General features: G+C 34.6%; 2 protein-coding genes across 2 annotated transcripts; one reads left to right on the plus strand and one right to left on the minus strand.

Moving 5' to 3' along the window:
• The first annotated feature begins 1,900 nt into the window (after positions 1 to 1,900).
• LOC145610343 (uncharacterized) lies at positions 1,901 to 10,523 on the plus strand. The gene is made up of 15 exons (XM_081665673.1): positions 1,901 to 2,094; positions 2,957 to 3,036; positions 3,277 to 3,394; positions 3,512 to 3,690; positions 5,239 to 5,321; positions 5,395 to 5,579; positions 6,136 to 6,197; positions 6,368 to 6,476; positions 6,550 to 6,669; positions 6,999 to 7,118; positions 7,429 to 7,549; positions 7,635 to 7,791; positions 9,271 to 9,343; positions 9,783 to 9,910; positions 10,033 to 10,523. Exons 1-15 carry the CDS (start codon positions 2,019 to 2,021, stop codon positions 10,153 to 10,155), a joined length of 1,734 nt encoding a protein of 577 aa, XP_081521799.1. The 5' UTR covers positions 1,901 to 2,018; the 3' UTR covers positions 10,156 to 10,523.
• Positions 10,524 to 13,263: 2,740 nt separating this feature from the next.
• LOC145610380 (26S proteasome regulatory subunit 4 homolog A-like) lies at positions 13,264 to 19,208 on the minus strand. Its single transcript, XM_081665724.1, has 6 exons — positions 18,614 to 19,208; positions 17,091 to 17,336; positions 14,790 to 14,959; positions 14,472 to 14,688; positions 14,226 to 14,366; positions 13,264 to 13,586 (listed from the first exon to the last, which is right to left on the minus strand). The coding sequence occupies exons 1-6, from the start codon at positions 19,088 to 19,090 to the stop codon at positions 13,503 to 13,505; spliced, it is 1,335 nt and encodes a 444-aa protein (XP_081521850.1). The 5' UTR covers positions 19,091 to 19,208; the 3' UTR covers positions 13,264 to 13,502.
• Positions 19,209 to 24,149: the final 4,941 nt, after the last annotated feature.

Consider the following 24,149-nt stretch of genomic DNA (forward strand, 5'->3'; position numbering starts at 1 on the left):
ACTTAAAAAAGGTGACACGTGGAACATATTCTGTTTTAGTATAGATATGTACTAGAGCTGTAAAAAACCGACCCGAACTGGTGATTTCGAACTGTTCCGAAAAGGAACCGAACCGTTAACAACCCGTTATGTTATAACCGTAAACTGACCCGACCCGATTTTTTAAAACCTGAAACTGAACCGATCCAAATGCTTGAAAACTGTTAAGAAACCGTACCTGTTTTCAAGCGAACCGATGCAACCCGAAACCGAGAACAACTCGAACCGAGTACTGCCGAACCCGATAGTAACCCGACCTAGTGTAAACCGAAACTGTTAAAACCCGACAAAAACCTGATTAACCCGAACCGTTTATAACGCATAACCAGTTATGACCGAACCGTTTACAACCCGTAACCGATTATGACCGAATCGTTTACAACCTGTAACCGGTTATGACCGAACTGTTTACAACCTGTGGCCAATTATGACAGATCAATTTATAACCCATAAGTCCATAACCTATTATGACCAAATCGTTAACCCTATATAAATTCCTTTTATGAGTAATGGCTTATTGGATAATATATATTGTATTAAAAAAAATATGAAATTAATAGCTAACTTTAGATTATATTTATTATAATAATAAAATAAAATAAATAAATAAATAAACAAAAAAAAAAAACACACTCAAATCATGATACTTTGGTAAACAAACAACAACATGACTATTTCATAATTTATTAACTTGGTAAGAGTGAAAAGTTTCGACTTGTTCTAATTTTCGTTACCTATTCAACCTAACTTGTTTAACTCATAACTCGATTTTAATTTGATCCGATTTGAATTCGTGTATGAGTCGTAACCTAAGTCATTTGATTTGAATTCGTGTATGAGTATAAATGTATGAGTCATAACTTGTTATACGTACAATATGACCTAATAAACCCAATTCTTTATAACCTGCTCAATCATATCCTAACTCACTTGATTTGTTTAACTCACTATTCAATCAACCCAGCTTGTTTTGTGACCCTTATTAATTAATTGTGACTTTGTGAGTTAGGATTTTACCCAACTCTTCATAACCGGCTCAATTATATCCTAACTCACTTGATTTGTTTAACTCACTATTCAATCAACCCAACTTGTTTTATGGCCCTTATTAATTAATTGTGACTTTGTGAGTTAGGATTTAACCCAATTTGTTTTGAACCAAAACCCGTTTTTAAATCGACTGAGTTCAACCGGAACCGATTATGACCCGAACAGATTATAACCCAACCCGATTAAAACCCGACCCGATTAGGACTCGATCTGTTTTGACCCGAAAACCGTTCTAAATTGGAAAACCCCGTTTTCAGACTAACCAAGTTAAACCCGAACCGATTATGACCTGAACCGATTACAACCCGACCCGATTAGGACCCGATCTGTTTTAACCCGAAACCCGCTTAAAACCGAAATAATCCATTTTCAAACTGTTGAATTCAACCCGAACCAATTATGACCCGAACCGATTACAGACCGATCTGATTAGAACCAGACCCGAATAGAAACCGTAGTTAAAAAAACCCAAACCGAACTGACCCGATTTTATTTAAAACCGAACTGAATCAACCCGTTAGAAACCGACCCATTAGAAACCGAAATCTGATAAACTGAATCGAAAACCGAACCGAAAATCCAATTGACACCTCTAATATGTACTCATTAATGGTCAAATTGTGAATTAGCACAAAAATTGTCAATCACCTCATATTTACACTTGATTGGAGCTTAATTCCTCGTGAATTTGATTACCTTAAAATTAAAAATGTGCACCAATATTCATTCAATTTGTCATCAATCCCCATCACACTAGATAAGATCATAAGATAGGATATACATACATTTAATAATTTTAAAAAAATAAAAGAAAAGAAAATTTCAAAAAAAATAAAATATAATAAATAATGTACGGCCAAAATGAAGAAAAATAATCAAGAACCCGTTAATTGAACCAACGCCACCCCTATTCAACGCTTGTGATCAGAATGTCCGGCGGCGATGACTCCCCTACTCGCTCCGTCTACCTCGGTGTCGACGTCGGCACTGGCAGCGCTCGCGCAGGTTCTCCTCCTCTCTTTCTCTCTCCACCTTACGACGTCGTTTCCTTTGTATATATGCGATCACACACTAATTTTTTTATTTTTTTTTTTTTTTTTTTTATAATTCAATGTAATCACTGTTTTATTGTAAATTGTAAAATGCCTTTGTTCTAAAAGATATTGTAATTTTGATTTTTCATTGTTGTTGTTGATTTTGTTGCATTAGCTGCTTATTTGTAATGCTTAAGTTAATTTTTGATTGCATGTATGTAAACTATAGGATATACATTTTAAAATAAGTTGATTAAATTTTTAAGTGATAGATTAAATGGAGCATAATTGAATTGCAAAAGTATATGAAATGTTTATATTTGTGTATTGGTTAGGATTCTGATAACAAGTAAATTGTTTATATTTGTGTAGGCATTTATATGTCTAGTTATATTTCAATGTTTTCTTGTTTTATGTTAATGTAGATTACTGAGGAATTCTGCAAAAATGCTAATCACCGAAACAATCTGATATTTCATGGCCTTTATAGATATCCTTGCTGGATTCAAGTACAATATTTTTTTCTATAATCTAGTAAATGACATCAGTTTAGTGACGTTAGGTTGTAATAACTACATATAAGTTCATATCTATTTGTCATGTAAATGTAATTGTTGTTTTAGATGAGATAGGTGGAAAGATCATTATTGAGATGAAGAAATTACATCACTTCAGAGGGTCCATGATTCCGAATTTCCGATCAACAAATTTGAAATGTGTTATTTCTATTAGTTACTATAGAAAGTTTAGCAAAGTTTCCTTACAAGTTTGATGCCACAATGTAGTCTGGCTCTTTATTCTAGGCTGTTTCTAACACATTTGTGCTGATATAGGTCTATTTGATGTGAACGGTAAGCTTCTAGGTTTTGGAAACTGTCCCATACAAATTTGGAAGGAGGCCGATTGTATTGAGGTGAGAAAGTTATCTTGTATATTATAGTAAGCCGACACCACCATTTCTCTTCTTTACTTGGTGTCTAATTGGTGGAAATCTGTCTTACCATTCTTACAAAGAAGTTGTATGAGATACAGAGTACATCATATTATTTATGATTACATTCAAGTTTGTTTTTTTTTTTTTTTAATTTTTTTTTTTTTAATTTTAATTCCAGTTATTATTTTTCGGAGGTTTAATTTTCCTGCTTTTATCCAGCAATCTTCAACCGATATCTGGCTTGCTGTCTGTTCAGCTGTGAAATTAGCATGCACTCTTGCAAATGTTGATGGAAAAGAAGTTGTGGGGATTGGGTTTGCAGCAACATGTTCCCTTGGTGCGTAAAATGTTCATTATTGTACTTAGTCAGTTTGTCTTCGAAAATTAAGGTTATGTTTTACTGCTTTCTATAGTTACTTCCTGAATTTTGACTAATGTGGCTTATTTTCTCCAGTGGCTGTAGATTCTGACGGTTCCCCAGTTACAGTTTCTTGGAGTGGTGATTCTAGAAGAAATGTTATTGTTTGGATGGACCATAGAGCTGTAAAGCAAGCTGAAAGGATCAATGCTTCTAACTCACCTGTATTGCAATACTGTGGGGGATCTCTTTCTCCTGAGATGGAACCGCCAAAGGTACCTGCTTGTTCAATATATTCTTCTTGTGGTGTGCAATAACCTTCATGGGAAGCAAATTTGTGAAATTCTTTTGATGCTTAAACCTCACGCTGATTCTAGTCAGAAAAACTTGTAATTAGCATCCATGTTGCAAACAGGCATGGTTCACTCCCACCATATAGGAGCTTGTGCCAAAAGGTTTACTTTTCCAAAGCTAAGTAAGAGGAGAGAATTAAGTATTTATTTGCATCTATATAGATAAGTAAGAGAAACATTATGATAAGAGTCCTCAATATTCTGTTTTGTGTGCCAAACTGCCATCGCTGTATGAGAATTGTAAAACTAGCAAATGCTGAGCCTGAAAGACTCAAACATGCCAGATTGTTTCTTGATTTTAAGGTTGTTCTTTATTTAGAGATAATTTCTTTAACCATCGCTTAAGGTTCTAGAACATTTCTGTTTCATTAGGGCCATTAGGCTGTTAACATACTGCTACTTCTAGATGCATTGCAAGTTGTTTTTGCAGCCTTGCAGCAACTTCTTGACTATATAAGGTGTTTGAACAACTTAGGGAACTCTGTTCGAATCCCAATTAGATACTAAAAACATTAGGATCAGACTGATAGTCGGTCTAGTGGTCATTTTTCCCAACACCTTTCTGGCTGTCTGCACTCTGCAGAGCTGCAGCATGCTATGTATTGTTTGTGATGATGGCCCCATTATAATATTTATTTGGGTTCTGCTTCTTCATATGGATCACTCATTTAGATGGCATAATATCTTGTGAAACTTAAAGTGTTTGAAGTGGGCTGTGGACCAAACTTTTCGAAGCGTCAAAGCAAACTGAAAAATAAAAAAAAATGGTGGCTACAAATTGCCTATTGAGGCTGATAGTATTTTGGGCTCAATCAGTATTTCCTTTGACAGCATGGGACAAATAATTTTATTGGGATACAAAATAGTCTTTGCTCCTTAAGCATCTTCTATTTAGCAAGTGGATTAATGCGTACTGGTACACTGGTACAGTTGAGAAATATACTCAGTCAATTAGCTTCTATAGCTACTTGAGGATGCTAGTTGAGCAATGATCGTGCGGAGACCAAGCCTTAGCTGTTATGGGCATAGCACCATCCAAAAATCACATGTGAATAATGAATTTGAGATACTTAAGAGATAGGGGAGATAGAAATATAGAATTGACAATGTATCTTCTTTTTTGTCGAGATCAAAATTAGCAATTAGATTTGCAAGAGGTGGAACTTGTGGAGGTTCTGGGGATTAAGCTACATTGTATTGAAACTGTATAAATAGTGGATATCCTTATCCTCTTGATAGTATCAGAGCTTTAGAACATTATTTTGAGAATTTGAGGGACAGAGCCACTATAAAACACCTGCATTGTTATTTTCCCTGCTTTAGGATTATCTTCTTGACGCATTGCTTTAACTTTAAAGGCAAATTTTAGCAAAAATAATCAGCTTGTGAACTTTGTTTCTTCTCCTCAAATGCATCACATATAAGCTCTAAATTAAGTGGCACATGATTTATAAGAGTGCTTTTCTGCAGCTTTTGTGGGTTAAGGAAAACCTCAAGGAATCCTGGTCAATGGCATTTCGGTGGATGGACTTAAGTGACTGGCTGTCCTATAGGTACTTGGTTGTTTTATTATTGTATTAAATTGGTTTAACATTGAGTTAATTCTTAGTTAAAATATCTTTCTAGAGCAACTGGTGATGATACGAGGAGCCTTTGCACCACTGTTTGCAAGTGGACATATCTGGGTCATGCACACCTGGAGCAATTGAATGAGAATGATTCCCGTGATATGGAAGCTTGTGGTTGGGATGATGAATTTTGGGAGGAGATTGGCTTAGGTGATTTGGTCGACGGACATCATGCCAAGATTGGTATACTTCATGCTTCTTTTTTATTGTGCCAAACTGCTAAATGCTACTACTTCACTCTGCTTTATGATTCTATAAAACCCTTTCAATTGAACATATCAACTTAGTAATTTTAACACCTAGATTACTTATGCTGATTTGAATATGTTGCGTGTATCAATAGGTGCACATGGTGAGCTTCCTGTCTAAAATCTCTCTTTTCTCTGTATTGCCAATAACAAAGTTTAGGTGATACCGTGATAATCTACACTGCCAAGTCAATCTAAGACTTCCATCAGCATATGTGTGGATATGTGCATCATATTCTTGTTCAGCCATTCACACGTATTCTAGGCTTGTTTGGCATCTCTAAAATTTTATTGATGTGTGTGTGATGAGATAGGCATTTAATCATTTATGTGATCTAAATGTATGTCCTTTAGGATGTAGTTAAAAAAAAAAAAAAAAAACAAACAAACAAACAAATTATACTACTTTTAAGGTTTATGTTAATTTCTTTTCTGTTTATATATATGTGGTATCTTATGAAGCCTATATTGCTCTCCAAATTTGCTAACAGGCCGGAGTGTTGCTTTTCCTGGACATTCTTTGGGCTCTGGTCTGACACCAGCTGCTGCAAAGGCAAGAAATTTTGTGCTGAAGAGTTCACACTGATTTCAAGTGGTGCTTCCTTGGGATCCATTCAACATAATATATAGCTACATCCTTTTAGTGGGCTTGGGAGGGAATTCTATGTGCTTATTGTAGATAAATGTTGTTGCTTCATTTTTTCAGGAATCTTTGTTTTTCAGGAGCTAGGTCTGGAAGCTGGTACTCCAGTAGGAACATCTTTAATTGATGCCCATGCAGGAGGGGTTGGGGTCATGGAAAGCTTGCCAGCATCTGACTTGAAATGTGAAGGTACATTTAGCTCTTCTAAGTGTCTTGTTAGCTCACAGACTACACTTTGTCTGACGGGAATTTAATTGTTCAGCTGATGAGAAGGATGGAATCTGCCGTCGTATGGTATTGGTTTGTGGAACATCTACTTGCCATATGGCTGTGTCTCAGAGCAAGTTGTTCATTCCAGGGGTCTGGGGACCATTTTGGTCTGGTATGCTTTTCCGTTTTCACCATGTTGTTTCCCTAGTTTTTTACCTGCTGTTGAACCCTTCTAGTGCTAGGTTTCTTTTCTAGGCTGAAGCTAGTGTGTTCATAGTTCATGTTAATTATCGCTTTGCAGATCAAATTTTTGTTTTTTATTTTTCCATCGTGTTTCATAAACATCTTGTGTCATAATATAGCAGATTGCCACATATATTATAAGTTTTTTTTCTTTCCTTTGTGTGGAAGTCTTTTTTATTCTATCGTTGATTATTTCTGTTTGATTGTCTATCTGAAAATTGGAGAGGTGATTCTGCATTTTCTTTTCCGCATGTTCAGCAATGGTACCTCAATTCTGGCTTACAGAGGGCGGTCAAAGTGCCACTGGGGCACTCTTGGATCACATAATTGAGAACCATGTAGCTTCTCCACATCTGGCAAATCGTGCTGCCTCTCAGGGTAATTTTTTTTGTTTTATTACTAATTAATAAACTATATTTATCAGATGTGATACGAAGTTAAAATAAAGAGTTCAGACAGTCTTTTAAACTGAAACCAAAAGTGCATATTAGTCCAGTTTCTTTGAACCTCCCTAATTGAATAACCTCCCAAAAACTTGAATCTCCTCTCTAAATATCTTCCCAAAAATGAATGTGCCAACCATTCCCTATCTCACACCTCACTAACCTAGGGTAATGCTGATTATTCAATCTTGGTTTAATCATCATCAGCCTTTTCAAATTCATAGACTGGTTTCTTTATCTTTCAGGGACCACAGTGTATGCACTTCTAAACAAGATGTTAGAATCAATGATGCAGGAGCTTGATGCTTCATTTCTTTCTGCTCTAACAAAGGATTTGCATGTCCTTCCTGACTTTCATGGGAATAGGTAAATTAAAATGCGAACAAGTCGTTATTTTCTAATTTTTATGGTGTACAAGAATGTAAACCTTTAAATTTGCAAATTGGTTCAGGTCTCCTATTGCAGATCCTAATGCAAAAGGGATGGTCAGTGGTCTTACGCTTGACACAAGCGAAAAGCAACTTGCTCTTTTATATCTTGCTACTGTACAAGGTATTGCATATGGCACCCGTCACATCATTGAGCAATGCAATGCCAATGGCCATAAAGTAAGTATGTATATTTTGTCGTTGTTTAACATCCTAAATTGTATTATAAGGGGGACTTTGTATTACTTTGTGAGACTGCTTTCATGAACTAAAATGCGTGTTTTTATATGAATGTACTACTTTATAACCCTGGGTATATGTAAGGTGACGTGTTATACCCAACCGTATGATTACGCTTTAATTATCAACAATGTAAAGATCGTTAAACAAATGTATACCTAATTTGAAAAATATATTCAACTATCAACAATGTAAACAAAGGTGAATTTAATGACCTTAATATATGAATATGCTTAATTAGTTAATTTACCCTAATTAATGAAAAAATAATCAGTGTTTGTGTTTTGGTGGGGGTTTGATGGAGGTAAAGTTATTAGATTGGTTAGGCTAGAGGTAATGGATGCTTTGGGTGGGCTAGTGATTTGTTTTCTCAGAAATTGGTAGTTTCTAGGGACATTTAGAGATGGATAGTGGGGTTGAAGGGGTTGGTGTGGTAGCAGAGGGGAGCTGAGTGAGGATGGGTGGTGCACGCATTAGGTGATAGGCAGTAGAGTACAGGAGTTTGTTGGGTCGATTTCTTTTACTTAACTATTTTTTTCCTAAAATTTAGAAATTTGTTTTCTTTTGTTAAGTTTCATTCAATTTTTATTAAGTTAGACTTTGTATTAGCGTTGAAATAGGGTCATTTACAAACTGTGTTCATGCTAAGCACTTTGTTAGGCTATGATCATGTAATGCATTTTTTCACGTATATGTTTGACCACCTATAGCTAGGTACATAGTGTAAACTCTAGTTCTTTGGAGTATCAATGCTCATAAGAGTGTTTAATTTGGATATTCATCATCATCATTTCCATTATTGTAACCTGATGATTATGGGATATTGTATTTGTGTACTTGACCATACCAAGAAAAGTTGTGGTTTTCAGAGGTGTGTATGGGAAACTTAGTGAAGATAAATGGCTTGAAAAAAAGGAATTTCTGCTTAAGATATGTCAACTGACATAGTGTACCTTATTGTTGCTCAAGGAGTTGAGGGCTTGTTTTCTTTTTGGTCAAGTTACAGACTCAGCTAGCTGTAGTATAAGGGATTGAATGTGTTCCACAGGGACTTCTGTTGGAAACACCTTCTAGTGTGCAGACTGCTGTGGTTGTGATTCCTGTGAACAAATTTGATAACAATTGTAAATGTTTGGGTTTCTATTTCTTACGAATGATTTGACATAAGGCAGTTCTGAATTCTTAAGCATTCAGAGGTAGGTCACTAGTTAAAATAGTACCTATTTCCTCGAGGATTTTGCTAGGTAAGCCAATAGTTGGTTGAAGCTTTCTTATGTAAAGCATGATATTTGTTCCCTATAGAAACCAATTGGTAAACTAAGACTCCAACTTGAGAAATTTTTTCTGTTCTGGTTATGATCCTTCCCAGTTCCCAGGATGTCCATAATGCTCCTAAATCTGACTTATTTATTGTAACAGATAGACACCCTTCTTGCTTGCGGTGGACTAGCAAAGAATCCTTTGTACATACAAGAGCATGCCGATATTACTGGTTTGTACCTGATTATCTTTCTCTACCTTCTTCCCCTTTCTAAATAACTTATTAAATTTTTTCAGTGAAATATATGCTTACAATCCTTCTGAATTCAAGATAAATTTATTTAGTTGCTTGATGGTTATAGATTAAACTAGTATCGTCTGTTCTTTGTCTGGATATGTTGATCCTACATTCCTACCATCAGTACATAAAGCTGTGTTCCTGTGTAATTCCATTCACTTCTCTCTGAAGAGGAACTTAGAGATGAAAAGGCTAACTCTATTATGTTTGTTTATTGTTAAGCAGAGCGTTTTTTTTTTCCTGTGTTTATATTCTGCCTACAGTAACACATGAAGTGGTATTGATATTCTCTAGTACTATATCAACTCATTCAAACACTAAGTTATTGCCCGCCATTAACATAGTCTGTAATAAACATATATTTTTTGCACAGGATACCCAGTAATTCTTCCTCGGGAAAATGAGTCTGTATTATTGGGTGCTGCTATTCTGGGTGCTGTTGCAGCAAAGAAATATCCCAGCCTACATGAGGCAATGAAGGCACTGAATGCAGCGGGCCAGGTAGGAACTTATGTATCTTGCTTTGAAATGATAAGAATGTGTATATATGCCCGTCACTCATGCATGTTGTCCATGTATGACAATTGATTCATTTTGCTAGTACTAACCCTTGAATGTTGTAGGTCATTAACCCATCCAAAGATCCCAATGTGAAGAAGTACCATGATGCGAAGTATAGGATTTTCCATGACCTTTACGAAAAACAAGTCTCATATCGGTCCATCATTGCTGAAGCTTTGGCCTAGGTGGTATGGTAGTATCTTCAGCTCTGAGACAAGAGTCCTTAAGAGCATAAAAGTTTATCAATTCGTGTTCAAAAGGAATTGGTTACCATTTGGAGCTGTACATTTCACTTTCTCCTTTTCCTCTTCCTTTTTCGCAGTCATTGATTAGTTTGCTTATTTCTAGCCTTTTATTTACTGTATACCCAGTTTGTTATGTTATTCGTCGCTGGTGTAATGCCTTCTTAACTTATTGGTTATAGATTTAACAAGGAAACGGGTTATGTAAAGCTTAGTACCTAATTTTCGTAGTGATAGAATTATGAACTCTTGCTTCACGGTTCTAATTTAGAGGAACTGCTGCTATTTGCTGTTCTTTTATTTACTTTCCACCGCGATGAACTTGAAATATCTCCTTGTCTATAAATTCTTAGTTGTACGGCTTGGACCTGGTACACCTAAAGCTAGTTATATGTTACTCCCTCCGTCCCTAAATTACATCCCTAAATTAAGAAAGAGGAATGTAATTTAGGGACGGAGGGAGTACTTTATTATTTGGGTCAGTTTATCAGTTTAGGTTATTTTAAAATCTCTTGATAAACTAAGGGTTAAAAAATTTTAATTCCAAAGTTGTAATTCTCGTATATTTAGATGTCAATCAAACAACCACTTATTTTTCACTAGAAATTTTGACATTGAACATGGTACTCTCGCAAGCCAAGTGGGGTGCAATCAGTGGGTCTAGTGGCAGTGGTGGACTGGTGGGGGTTGCCGAAGATTGTCCACATATGAACCAAAGAGTGGCCAATTTTTGAAGAATTAAAAAAATACCTATTTTTCTCATTTTCCGCTATTCGTTTAATCGCCTATCCCTTCCCAAAGAGTGACCAATGTTTTTTTTTTTTTTTTCCTTGAAAAAATAATACAGTACAGTAGAAACAAAATAAAAACTTAATACTTTTATTTCTTTAAAACACAAAACAACTTATAGGTTCTTTTTTAATTTACTTTTTTTTTTACCTTTATCTTCATTGTTCTCCAAAAAAAAATAAAAATAAAAATAAAAATAAAAAATTGCTAATGTATGCTTGACAATAACTTCAATTACATAGTATCAAATAATTAATATCACAAACTAAATAACTTTATGCTCTAAATCTTTTCAATAATTTACATCACTTCTTTCAAAAAAAAATAATTTACATCACTAAGATATTTTACATTTTAAGTCTTATTCTAGTCGAATAAGTTAAAGGCTAATAATGCAATTTTATGTCCTTTTGTCTATTAGATTTTAATTTAATAATTATGTCATTAAATTTAATTTAATGACGTTATACTAAATCGTCGAATTACAGTTATGGGCTTCATAAAACATATAAAATTATCACATACTCGTATCTAAATCGAATGAGTTCTTCTCACCCTCTTTTTGTCTATTAATTTTGCTTATTTTCCTTTGTTTAGTGCCAATTTTAGGATTGATATTAGTAGTATTTACTTATTTACACATTTTTTTCATGCATAGTAAAATTCGTTTTGAATGCTAATTGTTCATGTCTAGATTAGTTATTTATCCTCCATATTAGTTGTAATTCTCTAGATTGTCAATATTTATGATTTTCTGCTTTAACTTATCTACACTTACTCTCCCCTATACTTAATTAGTGATGATTAAAAAAAAAAAAAAAAGGCTAAGCTAAATATACTATTCACCAAATTATAGATAAAACTTAATTTAGCTAACTATGTTTCCATGGCAAAGTTAAAGATAAAATCGCATAAAATTAGGTTATCCATCAACGAATAAGTTGCTTTACCTCATTTCTTACTCCACAACGCCGTAATTAGCTTAGTTACTTCCATTATAAATTGAAAATCCTTTTCATCCCGGTAATAATAAATAAAACATTCTCAAAAACACAAGCATTTAAATTTCATCTCATAATATACAAAAAAAAAAAAAAATAAATAAATAAAAAAAGAGTAGCAAAATCTACAAAATGGGCATCTCAAGAAAGAATGCAGTTGCAATAATTATAGGAATCGTGTTATTTAGTTCAATAATATGTGAAGCAAATAATTTTGTATCATATGGTGCAATTAGAAAAGGAGATAAAATTTATGGAAAAGGTAACCAACAACTTGGCGGTGCAGCTAACAAATACAATAGAGGATGTGAAAAGGATACTCATTGTGACAAAGACCCGAAAAACGATCAAAATAATGGTGCTCCAGTTAAAGGTGATAAACAATAAGCTATGAATTAAGGATTTTCATATTTATACAATAACTGATATATGTAGTAGAATAATAAATATTTAGCATATTTATTGTTCTACTATGTAAAAATATTAATAATATCTAATGTAACTGTTGAATTTTAAGGTTGTATAGAGTTAGTTAGGGGTACGTATATAATTATGTAAGCCTACCTAGCTCTTTTTGTATATAGTGTACAGTGTGTACTCCCTCTAATAAATTTCGAAGATGAATTATCATCGAGATTATTCGAAATTAATACAAATTTATGTGACATCTCTTATTTGAATTGTTTCAATGTGTCTTGAAATAGATTAACTTTAACATCATTTTTACTTGTATGTAAAATGTGAATGTTAGTGGTTAAATCATATATTAAAAACTGACAAGCAACATGGATAGCAAAAGGTAATGAAAGCAGAAGGTAAGTAGGTAACCAAGAGAGTTTCAAGTTCTATCATTGAAATATCTACTATAAAGATTCCAAAAGAGCAACGTACATAAAAGAATGGAGGTAGTAATACCCATAAAAAAAATTCGAATGGGTTTCTTTGAAACTAAACATAGCCTAATATATCCACCAGAAGATAACCAAAGGGATGGTAAAGGTAAAGACAACTCTGAAGGGGGGATGACCCAAAAATGGAAGCCATTAGAAAGCCACATTAGACAGCCACTGGCTCAAGGTCTTAACTGAGCATTTGCTCAATTGAATCAATCTAAATATGCGGCAGCAAAGGTAGCGCAATCTTATTTGCAGTAGCAAAGGTAGCACTCCAGTTCCACAGAAGAGTTTCTTAAGATTGATGGGTAACCATCATAAAAGTAAAATCAAAAATAAAAATAAAAGAGCCACTGAGAGATCTGCTGTAGAAAATGAGCATTATGATGCTCAAAAATCGTCTTAAGAAAATTTGTACATTTCAAATGGTATAACAATCAGCTGATTTTAAGAATGTTAATTTCATCTAAATGAGAGGGTTGATAATCTATTTAAAAACATTGAAATGTATCGAGAAGAAAAAAAACAATGAAGGCATAATAACGATGAAACTTGATAACAGCTGGGCGTTACCATAAATTGTGAAATAATATTTCCAGAAACAATTCTACATGTAAAGCCCTTCTGGAACACCTTCTTTCTTCTTGTACATCACCTTTTCCTTGGCTTTCTTAAAGTCACCATGGGTTACCTGCACCATAATATACGTACTAATCAGCAACCTTATTGAGCGTTACATGAATCGCAGCACAGAATAATGTACAAGGATATGACCCGTTAAAAAGAAGAGTTTCAAATTTTTTACTAAAACCACACCTGTATAGTTCCTTCTGATGATAATACTAAACTAAATTAAGATATAAGAACCTATTCAACAAGTGCTACATGAACCAGGCCAGTGACAATCAAATATCTAATATAGAAGCACTTATTGTCCGTTTACAGACGGTAAAAAATGGTGAGGAGTACATCAACATAAGTAATTTTCTCAGTCTAATACCAATGTTCACGGTGATGCTTCTACATCTAATTAGTATGTGTTGTTCATAAATTTTCATTGGCACCCAACACCTCTAAATATGGCAATGACTAATGGAATGGCCATGGGGGCATAGTTGCATTGCCATGGACAATGGCATGAGGATTGCAAAAAACATGTCAATATATTACGATTTTATCACCGCCTACCCAAAGCACTACAGCTACATTTCAACAGACAATGAAATTCATCCATTTGAGATAACTGACAGGTTCAATAACTTCCCAGAGTCCCAGACAACACACCAAAAGCAGAAGTATTCATTCACCAAACAGAGTATAAAAGCATCACCTTCATACGCCGTTCTCTTAAAGCAAGCAATCCAGCCTCTGTGCAGATTGCTTTAATGTCTGCTCCAGAAAACTCATCCTTTGTCATCACAAATTCTTCTAAATTGACATCTTCAGCCAATGTCATCTTTGATGTATGTATCTATATTAAAAGCAAACACAATTGTGATTACGCATGTTACAGGCTTCCAAACATAAAGATATAATGTTAATTACAGATGAATATCTTCTTGGTTTAGACAAGTACCGTGAAAATGCGTCTCCTGGTTTTAATATCTGGCAGAGGAAATTCAATCTTTCTATCTATTCGCCCAGGACGAAGCAATGCTGGGTCAAGACTTTCAATTTTATTAGTTGCAAGTATGACTTTCACATCTCCTCTAGAATCAAATCCATCTAATTGGTTCAGCAACTCCAACATAGTCCTCTGAATCTCACGCTCACCGCCTGAGTGAGCATCATATCTGCATAATTGATCAAATGAAAACCAACACAGTTTAGGGAAAATAAAATTACATATACAAACTGATTTTACAGCACTAGATGAACCAGGAATGACATATACCTCTTTGTGCCCACCGCATCAATCTCATCAATGAAAACAATTGATGGTGAAAGTTCATCCGCAACCCTAAATAGTTCCCTGACTAATTTGGGACCATCACCCAAGTATTTCTGAATCAATTCACTTCCAACGACACGCAAAAATGTGGCTGAAGTTGAATTTGCTACAGCCTAGATAAGAAAACATCCATCATAATTATCACAGCAGAGGATGAAATCATAAATAAGAACGTCAAATTGCAATAAAGGTCATTTTGAGAATATAGTGATATTACATCATAAACCTTCATGCTGCCTTTTTTCTAGAAATGTGGGGGTAAACTGATTAGTTGAGGTTTCCCATAGGTTTGTTTCAAGAGTGATATTCCTGGTAAATAATGAAAGCCATTTCATCACCTTCCTTGCTTAGAAAGATCATTGTATTAAGATTAAAACTTATGTCTAATAGTTTCATCACTAGTGTATAATGATTCAAAAAAAAAAAAAAAAAGGTTCTTTAGTAGAATAGGCTTGGTTGTCCAAGGTGCTCTGGTCCAGGTCTCTAAATTCTACAAGTATTATGGCTAATGTGTGGGTTAATGATCGACAACCAATGTAATTGAAAGGAATAATATATTAAAGCATGTGCTAGAAAATTTCAGGGATAGATCCCTAAATGACAAGATAGAATGTGTGTGTGAGGCTGCGGGTGCATCCACCACATGTTGCAATATTGAATAAGAGAGGAAGTAACTTCTTCAGCTACTTCACTTAGATCTCCAATGGCATATTCCTCCAATCCTACATGATCTTTATAGTAACCTTAAAGAAACTATCTTCCTCACTTTTTAAGTCATTATATCTTCACTCATAATTAAATCTTGCATCTACTTCAAACACTAACATCTACTTCCTCCATCTCCCTAAACAAACTTTGAATTATCTATATGCCACCTAACATTTTAGCCACAACTTTCAAAATTGATGTAAAACCCATAAAGTAGAGCCACCAATTTCCAAAGCAAACAGATTACGGACATACCAAGATGACTCATCAGATGATAGATAGTGATTTAAAACTACCTCTTCGTCTTGAAATCTATGCCAATTAAGGAATAAGCCTAGATTACACGTTGAGCATATCAATAAGATATCAATCCTTATGGAAATTAATTTAAACACCTCATTTAAAAGATAATCCAACAGACCTACCACACTGCATTCTTTAAAAAATACACTTACACATAACATCTCTACTACTTTCCCACATAATTAACCCACCTAACTTAAATAATTATTAAGTAGCTCAATCCATATAAGAGCATCCTTACCACCTTCCCCACTAATCACCACAAACCCCAAGTCCAAAAATAAAAACCTCCCTCTTTAATATTTGCTTACTGAAGGCAACATCTATTAGATAACATACATTTAGTTTTAACAAGAAACAATGTTGAATCTCACTATCTTAGGCTTTGCCAGACAAACCACCTTTGAATGGTACAATTAGTACAAACCTTTTTGAAATATATGAGAAGAAGTACAATTGATCAAGAGCCATCATAGAAAATCAGGATGAGAATGTTTTGTGGCAAAGATTATTTGACAATTTCATAGATGCTATGGCTTATGAAGAACACCAAAGGTTAGGTGCGCGATACCAAGTGTCCCTTAAATTTGGTTCCTCATATTTTAAGAAATCTTCTTCACTTTGTGTGCACTGGAAAAACTATAATATTACAGAAGCCCAAAGGTTTTTGAAGTGATTTTTAAGCCTTAAAGATCAGTAGACATGATTCACCAGTAATATTTAGTGTCAGAACGATAACTATGGCTGGGAAAAATTCAAGCTTTTTTGGAAACACTAGCTTTTTTTGAAACCCACACCATATTTCTACCCTTATAAACAAACATGTTTTTCTTATTAGAAGAGAAAGACAAAAGAATCATAACAACATCATTTTGGTAAAAAAAGAATTTATCATTTCTTCCCAGGAGAAGAAGACCCCTTTTATGCCAGATCTCCTCTCCGTTTCAACAAGAAAGAAACCTTAAGCCCATGCATTACAAAACAAAATGCTCATTCACAACATCTAAAATTTTACTTCGTATGTGGAGACTTTATAAAGGCAGGACTTCAAGGAAAGGAGAAAGGAAACAATAATATGCAATGAAAAATATCATGAGTATAGTCTTGTGACTATAAATAATCACAGAAAGAAGATGCACATAGAAAATAAAATTTTGTCAAAGCTTTTAGACAAGAATCTCTACTCTGAAAAAAAACATACAAAATAATTCCACAGTTAGGCATAAAAGTTACCTTGGCCAGCAAAGTCTTCCCTGTGCCAGGCTCACCATACAGTATAACACCTTTAGGAGGCCTAATTCCAATGTCCTCATACAGCTCAGGATGAGTAAGAGGAAGTTCTACGGCTTCTTTGATTTCCTGAATCTGGGGGTCCAACCCACCAATGTCAGCATATGACTCCAATGGAGCTTTTTCAACTTTCATCACAGACACCATAGGATCCACCTCATCTTGGAGAATTCCAACAACTGAAAGGACCTAGAATAGAAAATTCGTCATGATTAACGCAGACAAAATTAAGAAACAAGGTCACAACATTAAGAGTATATCAGACAGATAGGAGTAATGAGAAGTAGCTACTATTGCCAAAGCAGCCAAGTCAAAACAGAATTTCATCTTCCTATACTTTGATTCTCCAAACCATCTCTTTTTTGGAAAATGTTAGGGCTATGCTACTGAAACCAATAATATGAAGTTCAATCTCATTGTCATCACCAAATAAAAAAACATGCTAAGATGATGCCAAGATTCAGGTAAGCCATTTACCCCATATCAATCAAAATCACCGCTTAGTACATCAATGAAAAACTATTAACACAAACTTTCATTAACTGGAATATTAACAGAGCTACACAAGCCAATTGCTCCACCATATGTTAGACTGTTTATTTTAAACAAAAGTCCCATAACTCCAAGCCTCAAATATGATTCAAAACATTAACAATTCAAATTTGACAAAAGAAGAAACAACACCCAGTCTGACCCTCGATCAACGCACACACTCCCTATGCTATAATACGCATGACATAAATAATAATCTAAGCTGATAAACAAGAATGGAGCTAAATACTAGAACCTTTACTAAGAAACCAAATCATCAACATAAAATTCAAAAAGCTTCGTAACAAAGAGTTCCTTTGACTCAAATCACCAACCAAAGTTATTAAGCCTATCCCATGTTTCTCCACCAATATAATTCAAACAACCCTCAATTCATATCCATTTGGCCATATTCAATTTCAATCCCAATCCCTAAGACCCGAGCCTAAGTGAAGCTTTAACCTCATATAAAGGCCTGAAGGCTGACATATGCACACAGTGTCATCACATACAACCCAACCGCCTAGCCTCCTGAGCAAACTAATACAACATAAAATCTAATCCAGCACTGAATTGAATATTTCCACTTTACCTAAGACAAACAAACAAATGCACCTCATGTTACTAAACATTAATGCTTTTCACCTCAAATTTCCCGCATTTGCACACCAATGTAGTTCATTCACCCTTCAAACTCATACCCACTTGGCCATATCCAATCCCAATCCCCTTAATCGCATTCACATACTTCCTTGCCTCGCCTCCCAAGCAAAGTAATACAACATAAAACCTAATTGTAAAATCAAATTGAAAGCTTCTACTTTTTCCATAAAGAATACACTAGATCCACAATTACACCAAAAAAAAAAACCCAACAAAAATCAAAATCAACACAATTCAATCAACGATTCAATAAATTAGGCCAAAAAAAGTACCTTATTGTGCATCAAAATTGAACATCCAGGCTCCAATTGATCCTTATCAACAAAAGACATAATACCCACATAATACTCAGGCCCAACCGAAGAACTAACAATAGCATGATTCTCATCAATCAACTCCTCCAAATTCCCAACACTCATAGGAGAGCCACGAATATCATCAACCTTAGATCGATCTTCCTCAGTCTTTTCTTCCTGGGGTTTCAATCTTTCTTGATTAGCGACAAATTCTTCCTCCATTAACAAGTAATCCTTCACTCGTTCAAGCTTAAGAAGCCTTAACTTGCACTTGGTATGTGGGGTTACAACAGGGAGTCGTGCGGCGGCATCTGGGCCTCGTTGCTTGCGCTGCTTTCGACCCACACGAGATGGGGGTGCGGCGGGCTCGAATTTCTTGTCTTTCTTGTCGGAGTTTTGGTTTTTGTCGCCGGAATTTGGTGGCCGATTTAGACCTGATGGTCCTTGACCCATTGTTGTGGGGCTTCTGAGTGCTGTTGCAGTGAGAGAAGAGAGAGGAAAGAGAAGAGAGAGATTGAATTGAATCCTGTTGGAGAAGAAAAGAATAGTGAAAAGAAAGAGGGGTTTTCAATGGCAACTTTGGGAATTAGGGGAAGAGTAAGAGTGTATTGGACTTTGGTTTCTTGAGGAGGAATCCAACACTTCAGTATGAGACATAGAAGTGTCAATTCGGGTACTCGAGCCGGGTTTAGAGTGGTTAGATTAGGTCATGTTAAAGTTGAGTCATTTCTATGTTTATCTAAGTTAGAATCTGAATTGATACTCAATCCGGCCAAGTAAGTTAGGGCCATAATAGAGAGGTTAGATTAGGTCATGTTAACGTGAATTTTAATTGGGTTAGATCGGACAAGTAAGTTTTTGACACCTCGTATAAAGTTTTACGACATATTATGGCATGTAGATGGGATTTGATGTCAGGTATTGTACTTGAATTAATTAAGTTGGTATCGTCCTTAATATTTTAGTCGGCTTACCTAGTTGGAAAAACTAGCAATTATGGGTACCATGAATAGTTGTCATACCATTAGGTAGTTGATAACATGAGAGTAACTCTCGAATAATAATAATAATAATAATAATAATAATAGATACTTGTAGAAAGGTTAGATGTCAAACTAGCACATGCATGAAAATCAAAATTCATAAAAATTAGTTTGAAAAGAAAAAAGGTTGATTAACTTATTAGGATTGACATTAATGTTATACAAAGTGTTAAATGATATCAATATACGAGTAATAATTTACTACCACCGTTCCTGAAAATTCGACTCACTTACTACTTATGTGGTCAAAATAATGTTATGATTTATATAATACAAATAAATTAGAATGAGTGATCTTAGATTTCCCTTATTATAAAGTTTTCAAATGTCAACTTTTTATAATTTTCACTTATACATAGCCGAAGATACTCATAATCAAAGATGTTCATTGGAGACCGCACAAATGCAAAGTGAGTCAAACTTTCAGGAACATGGAGAGTATTAGGATTCATTTTGTAAGTTTTAACCATAGCACTTGAAACCCCATGCTTGCAATTATACTTAACCTATTTTTTTTTATTTTAATATGATTTTATTTTTTTGAAGTACCAATCAATACCAATTTCACATTGGAAAAAAAACACTTATTTCATTAACTTTTCAAAGTAGAAACATTAATATCTAAATTATTTTTCCTCACAAGAAATACATCTCAACCATGAACACGAGTACAGTATAGTGAATATAAAAAAAAATATAGTCAAATCATTCATACTCCCGTGATCCAATCAATGTATACCATATACGTAGTATTAAAAGACATTCCAACTAAAAATTACATGCTACGTGGCACTTCCCCCCATCTGTTTCTCATTTGATGCCATTATCACATTATTATAGCAAAATTGGGTAGAACATCACAAACTATTCTTTCGAGTATGCTTATTAGTATGATCTATAAGTGGATCAAAGTACAATACAACCTTTAGGGGTGGGTGTAATTAGTGACATTAAAGAATTCGGTAATAAAATTCTACCTAAAGCACAACTTCTTCTATTTTACTATTCTAGTTGATTAAATTCTCGAGGGGTGGTACTCAAAACTTGGGATCAAACCCCATCTATATAATTTTATCTAATAACAAAGGGAGTAGTGCAATATTGGAGGTAACCTTAAAAGAAGGTGCTTATGGCGCTCCCACATCGAAAGCTGAGGTATATGGGGGTTGAAACCTCCATCTAGTAGAGGCCTTTTTAAATGGGATTTCTTGTCCAGTACCAAAGCAAATAACTTGCAAGATAGGGCTTAATGAGGACAATATCTACTAGTGGGCTCATGTTAACCTGAGTGTTACTAATGGTACTAGAACCGAGTCCCATTTTGGTGTCTAGTTGTGCCTTCCGGACGTAAGCTCCTTAAAAGAGGAGAGAAATTAAAGTGCCTATGGCGCTCCAACACTGGAAGTTGAGGAGAATGAAGTCATCGTCCTTTGGGCAGGACTTATTATGTGCTGTTAGCCTGTTAGGTACTTGTCGTTTTAATTATTCTTTTTAGTGGACTTTTTTAGTAAATTTTGAATGAATTATAAACTAAGGTTCATAAGCGTTACTTACAATCCAATTTGGGGTAAACTAATAAGGGGTATAGGGGATGCTCCCTCTTATATACGAGGCTACCAAATACGAGTATAATTTATACAGGGTCACCTAATAAGAGATATATAGGGTCGTCATTCTTATTTTTGAAATTGTCAATTATTATAAGGGTATTTTGTTTTTTACCACCTCACAAAAACACGAAAATCTCTTTTACCACCTCCCAAAAAAAGTATTTTACTTTACCACCTCATAAAAAACACGAAAATAGGTTTTACCACCATTGAACTGATTCCGTTTAGGAATCCGTTAAGTAGGCCCATAAAGCCACGTGTCGTGTTATTATTGGCCAAAAAAAGAAAAAAAGAAAAAAATAAAAAAAAAAGAAAAAAAATAAAAAAAATAAAAAAATAAAAAGAAAAACCTAAAACTACCCAGCCACCACCACAGCGCCACCATCGCGCCACCACCCCCTTCCCCCCAATTCACCACAACCCTCCCCGAAACCACCACCCGCGTCGCACCACCAGCCCCAACCCACCTGAACCCTCCCCCTCCCTTTCCCACAACCGCGTCGCCCCCAAAACAACCAAACCCAAAACCCTAGATCCCCACCACGGCCACGAATCTGGCCACAAATGGCCGAAATCGGCCGGTTTTGGGGCTCAGTGGCCTTGATCGGCCGATTTCAGCCTTTTAAGGTCAAATTCGTGGTCGTTTTTGGGGGGATGAGTTTTGGGTTTGGTGGTTTTTGGAGGCGATACGGTTGTGGGGAAGGGAGGGGGAGGATTTAGGTGGGTTGGGGCTAGTGGTGCGACGCGGGTGGTGGTTTCGGGGAGGGGTGCGGTGAGTTGGGGGGAAGGCGGCGGTGGCGCGGGGGTGGTGCTGCGGTGTTGGCTGGAGTAGTTTTAGGATTTTTGTTTTTTTTTTTTAATTTCTCTTTTTTTTTTTTAACAAATAAAATGCTGACACGTGTTACTGTGGGCCACACTTAACGGAATTTTTGGATGGAAACCGTTAAGTGGTGGTAAAACCTATTTTCGTGTTTTTTATGAGGTGGTAAAGTAAAATACTTTTTTTGGGAGGTGGTAAAAGAGATTTTCGTGTTTTTGTGAGGTGGTAAAAAACAAAATTTCCTTATTATAATCTATACGGGGTTATTTGTTTGTGATATAAGGGCTGCCTAACTTCATTGAATGGTTAGCGGTCCTCGATTTGGTTGTTCTTGCTCTCAATTTTCATATACACTAACGAGTGTCTAATATCTTTGATTTCCATTGATTTGGAAAAACTTTCAGATTTCTCATTCACAAAACGTTGTAAATTGTAGTGTTTATAAATTTATGTTGATGTTTGAATTTATAATTAAATAAATGGTTGAAGTATTTGTTGCAACAAAAAAGAAAGTTAATTCAAATGGTAGCACTCAGTTAATGAGAATTAAAGAATTTGGAGTCGATCTGGGTACATACCTATGTTGTATGAGCATCATGCATACCAGGGTATGTTCATTTTTTCATGAAACTTCAAATTTCAATGATACATTTTGTGTTTTCAAAAGAAACGAACCAGGGTATGTTCATTTTTTCATGAAACTTCAAATTTCAATGATACATTTTGTGTTTTCAAAAGAAACGTAAATAGTATCATTAGAGTATAAAGGTCCTATCATATACCACATTAGTATTATTGAAATTTACTTCAATAACTATATACTAAAAGACACACCAGCAATGACACGTGTCATGTTCTGGTGTGTCCTTAGTTTTTTTTTTTTTTTTTTTTGAAAAATTATTATGGAAAAAAATCTTATACATTAAATAAAAAAAAGATACGGAGTAGAAAATTTATACATATATAACAGATTATAGAAGATTTGATGTATATTTCTATAATCTATTGTCAACTATATAAACATAAGTAGATACAGTAAGATTTTTTTTTTATAGAATTTGTGTCATATATTACAAGAATTCTATTTTTTTTATTAATTTTACTTAATTACATATTAGAAGCTCAGTAGTTCGAATATCAAATATTAAAAATTATTTAAAATAAAATATTTGATTTATCCTTCCACAAAAAATTAAAAATATAACTACTATAAATTTAAGCATTAAAAAAAAGTAACATTCTTCACATAATTTGAGACATACATGGTGTAATGTCCAATGTTTTTTATCCAAATGATACCAATACAATTTGTAAGTGAAATCGAGTATATAAAAAAAATATGCACATTAACAAATGTGTAGTTTTAAATGCCCCAATCATCGTTCACCTTTTATAATTTATATATACCCGGGTTCACATAGAAGTAGGTGTACGGGTGTACCCAAGGTAGTTTTTTTTGCTTATTTAATATATTTTTTTCTTCTCATTTAAGAGTTAAAATGAGCAAAAATTAAAAAAATATTGGCTAACGTACTCTTTCATAAATCATAATATTATAGACAAATTTATATTGTATAATTAAACGTACTGTTAATACGAAACAATTACTAAAAGTTACCGTGCATGGCACGGGACCTAACCTAGTAATCAATAAAACTCTCTTTGTACTACTAGAAAAATATCATGCATGTGCATACCATTGAAAGCTATTATAATACCATTATTGCACTATCTGATGGTTACGATATATATTTTCAATTAATGGTATTTTGGTATGTAAGGTTTTAAATCGCACAGGTACATACCAATAATTGGCGAAAATTTGGGGAGTTGTTTAATTTGGCAGTAGTGTATTTTGTTTGATTTGATAGCCAAACACAATGTTTTATCTGTTTACGACTAGCCACACTGAACCATGGTTTGGTGAAGATAGTGGCGGATCTAGAATAAAATTCCTTTTCGTGAGAGGGCTTCCTAATGATATTTTCCTTATTATACACATAGTGTTATTGCGCTTATTCATCATCGGTTTTCTCTAT

This window comes from Chenopodium album, chromosome 24, assembly GCF_948465745.1.
Source record: "Chenopodium album chromosome 24, dcCheAlbu1.1, whole genome shotgun sequence".
Lineage (NCBI taxonomy): Eukaryota > Viridiplantae > Streptophyta > Magnoliopsida > Caryophyllales > Amaranthaceae > Chenopodium > Chenopodium album.

Excerpts from the sequence above, each read along its gene's own strand:
- LOC145610380 (XM_081665724.1), bottom strand. The coding sequence starts at position 19,090 with ATGGGTCAAGGACCATCAGGTCTAAATCGGCCACCAAATTCCGGCGAC. Across the intron at positions 14,960-17,090 it reads GGAAGACTTTGCTGGCCAAG|GCTGTAGCAAATTCAACTTC; the intron begins GTAACTTTTATG and ends TTTCTTATCTAG. Across the intron at positions 13,587-14,225 it reads TAAGAGAACGGCGTATGAAG|GTAACCCATGGTGACTTTAA; the intron begins GTGATGCTTTTA and ends ATTATGGTGCAG.
- LOC145610343 (XM_081665673.1), top strand. The coding sequence starts at position 2,019 with ATGTCCGGCGGCGATGACTCCCCTACTCGCTCCGTCTACCTCGGTGTC. Across the intron at positions 6,198-6,367 it reads TGACACCAGCTGCTGCAAAG|GAGCTAGGTCTGGAAGCTGG; the intron begins GCAAGAAATTTT and ends TTTGTTTTTCAG. Across the intron at positions 7,792-9,270 it reads GCAATGCCAATGGCCATAAA|ATAGACACCCTTCTTGCTTG; the intron begins GTAAGTATGTAT and ends TTATTGTAACAG.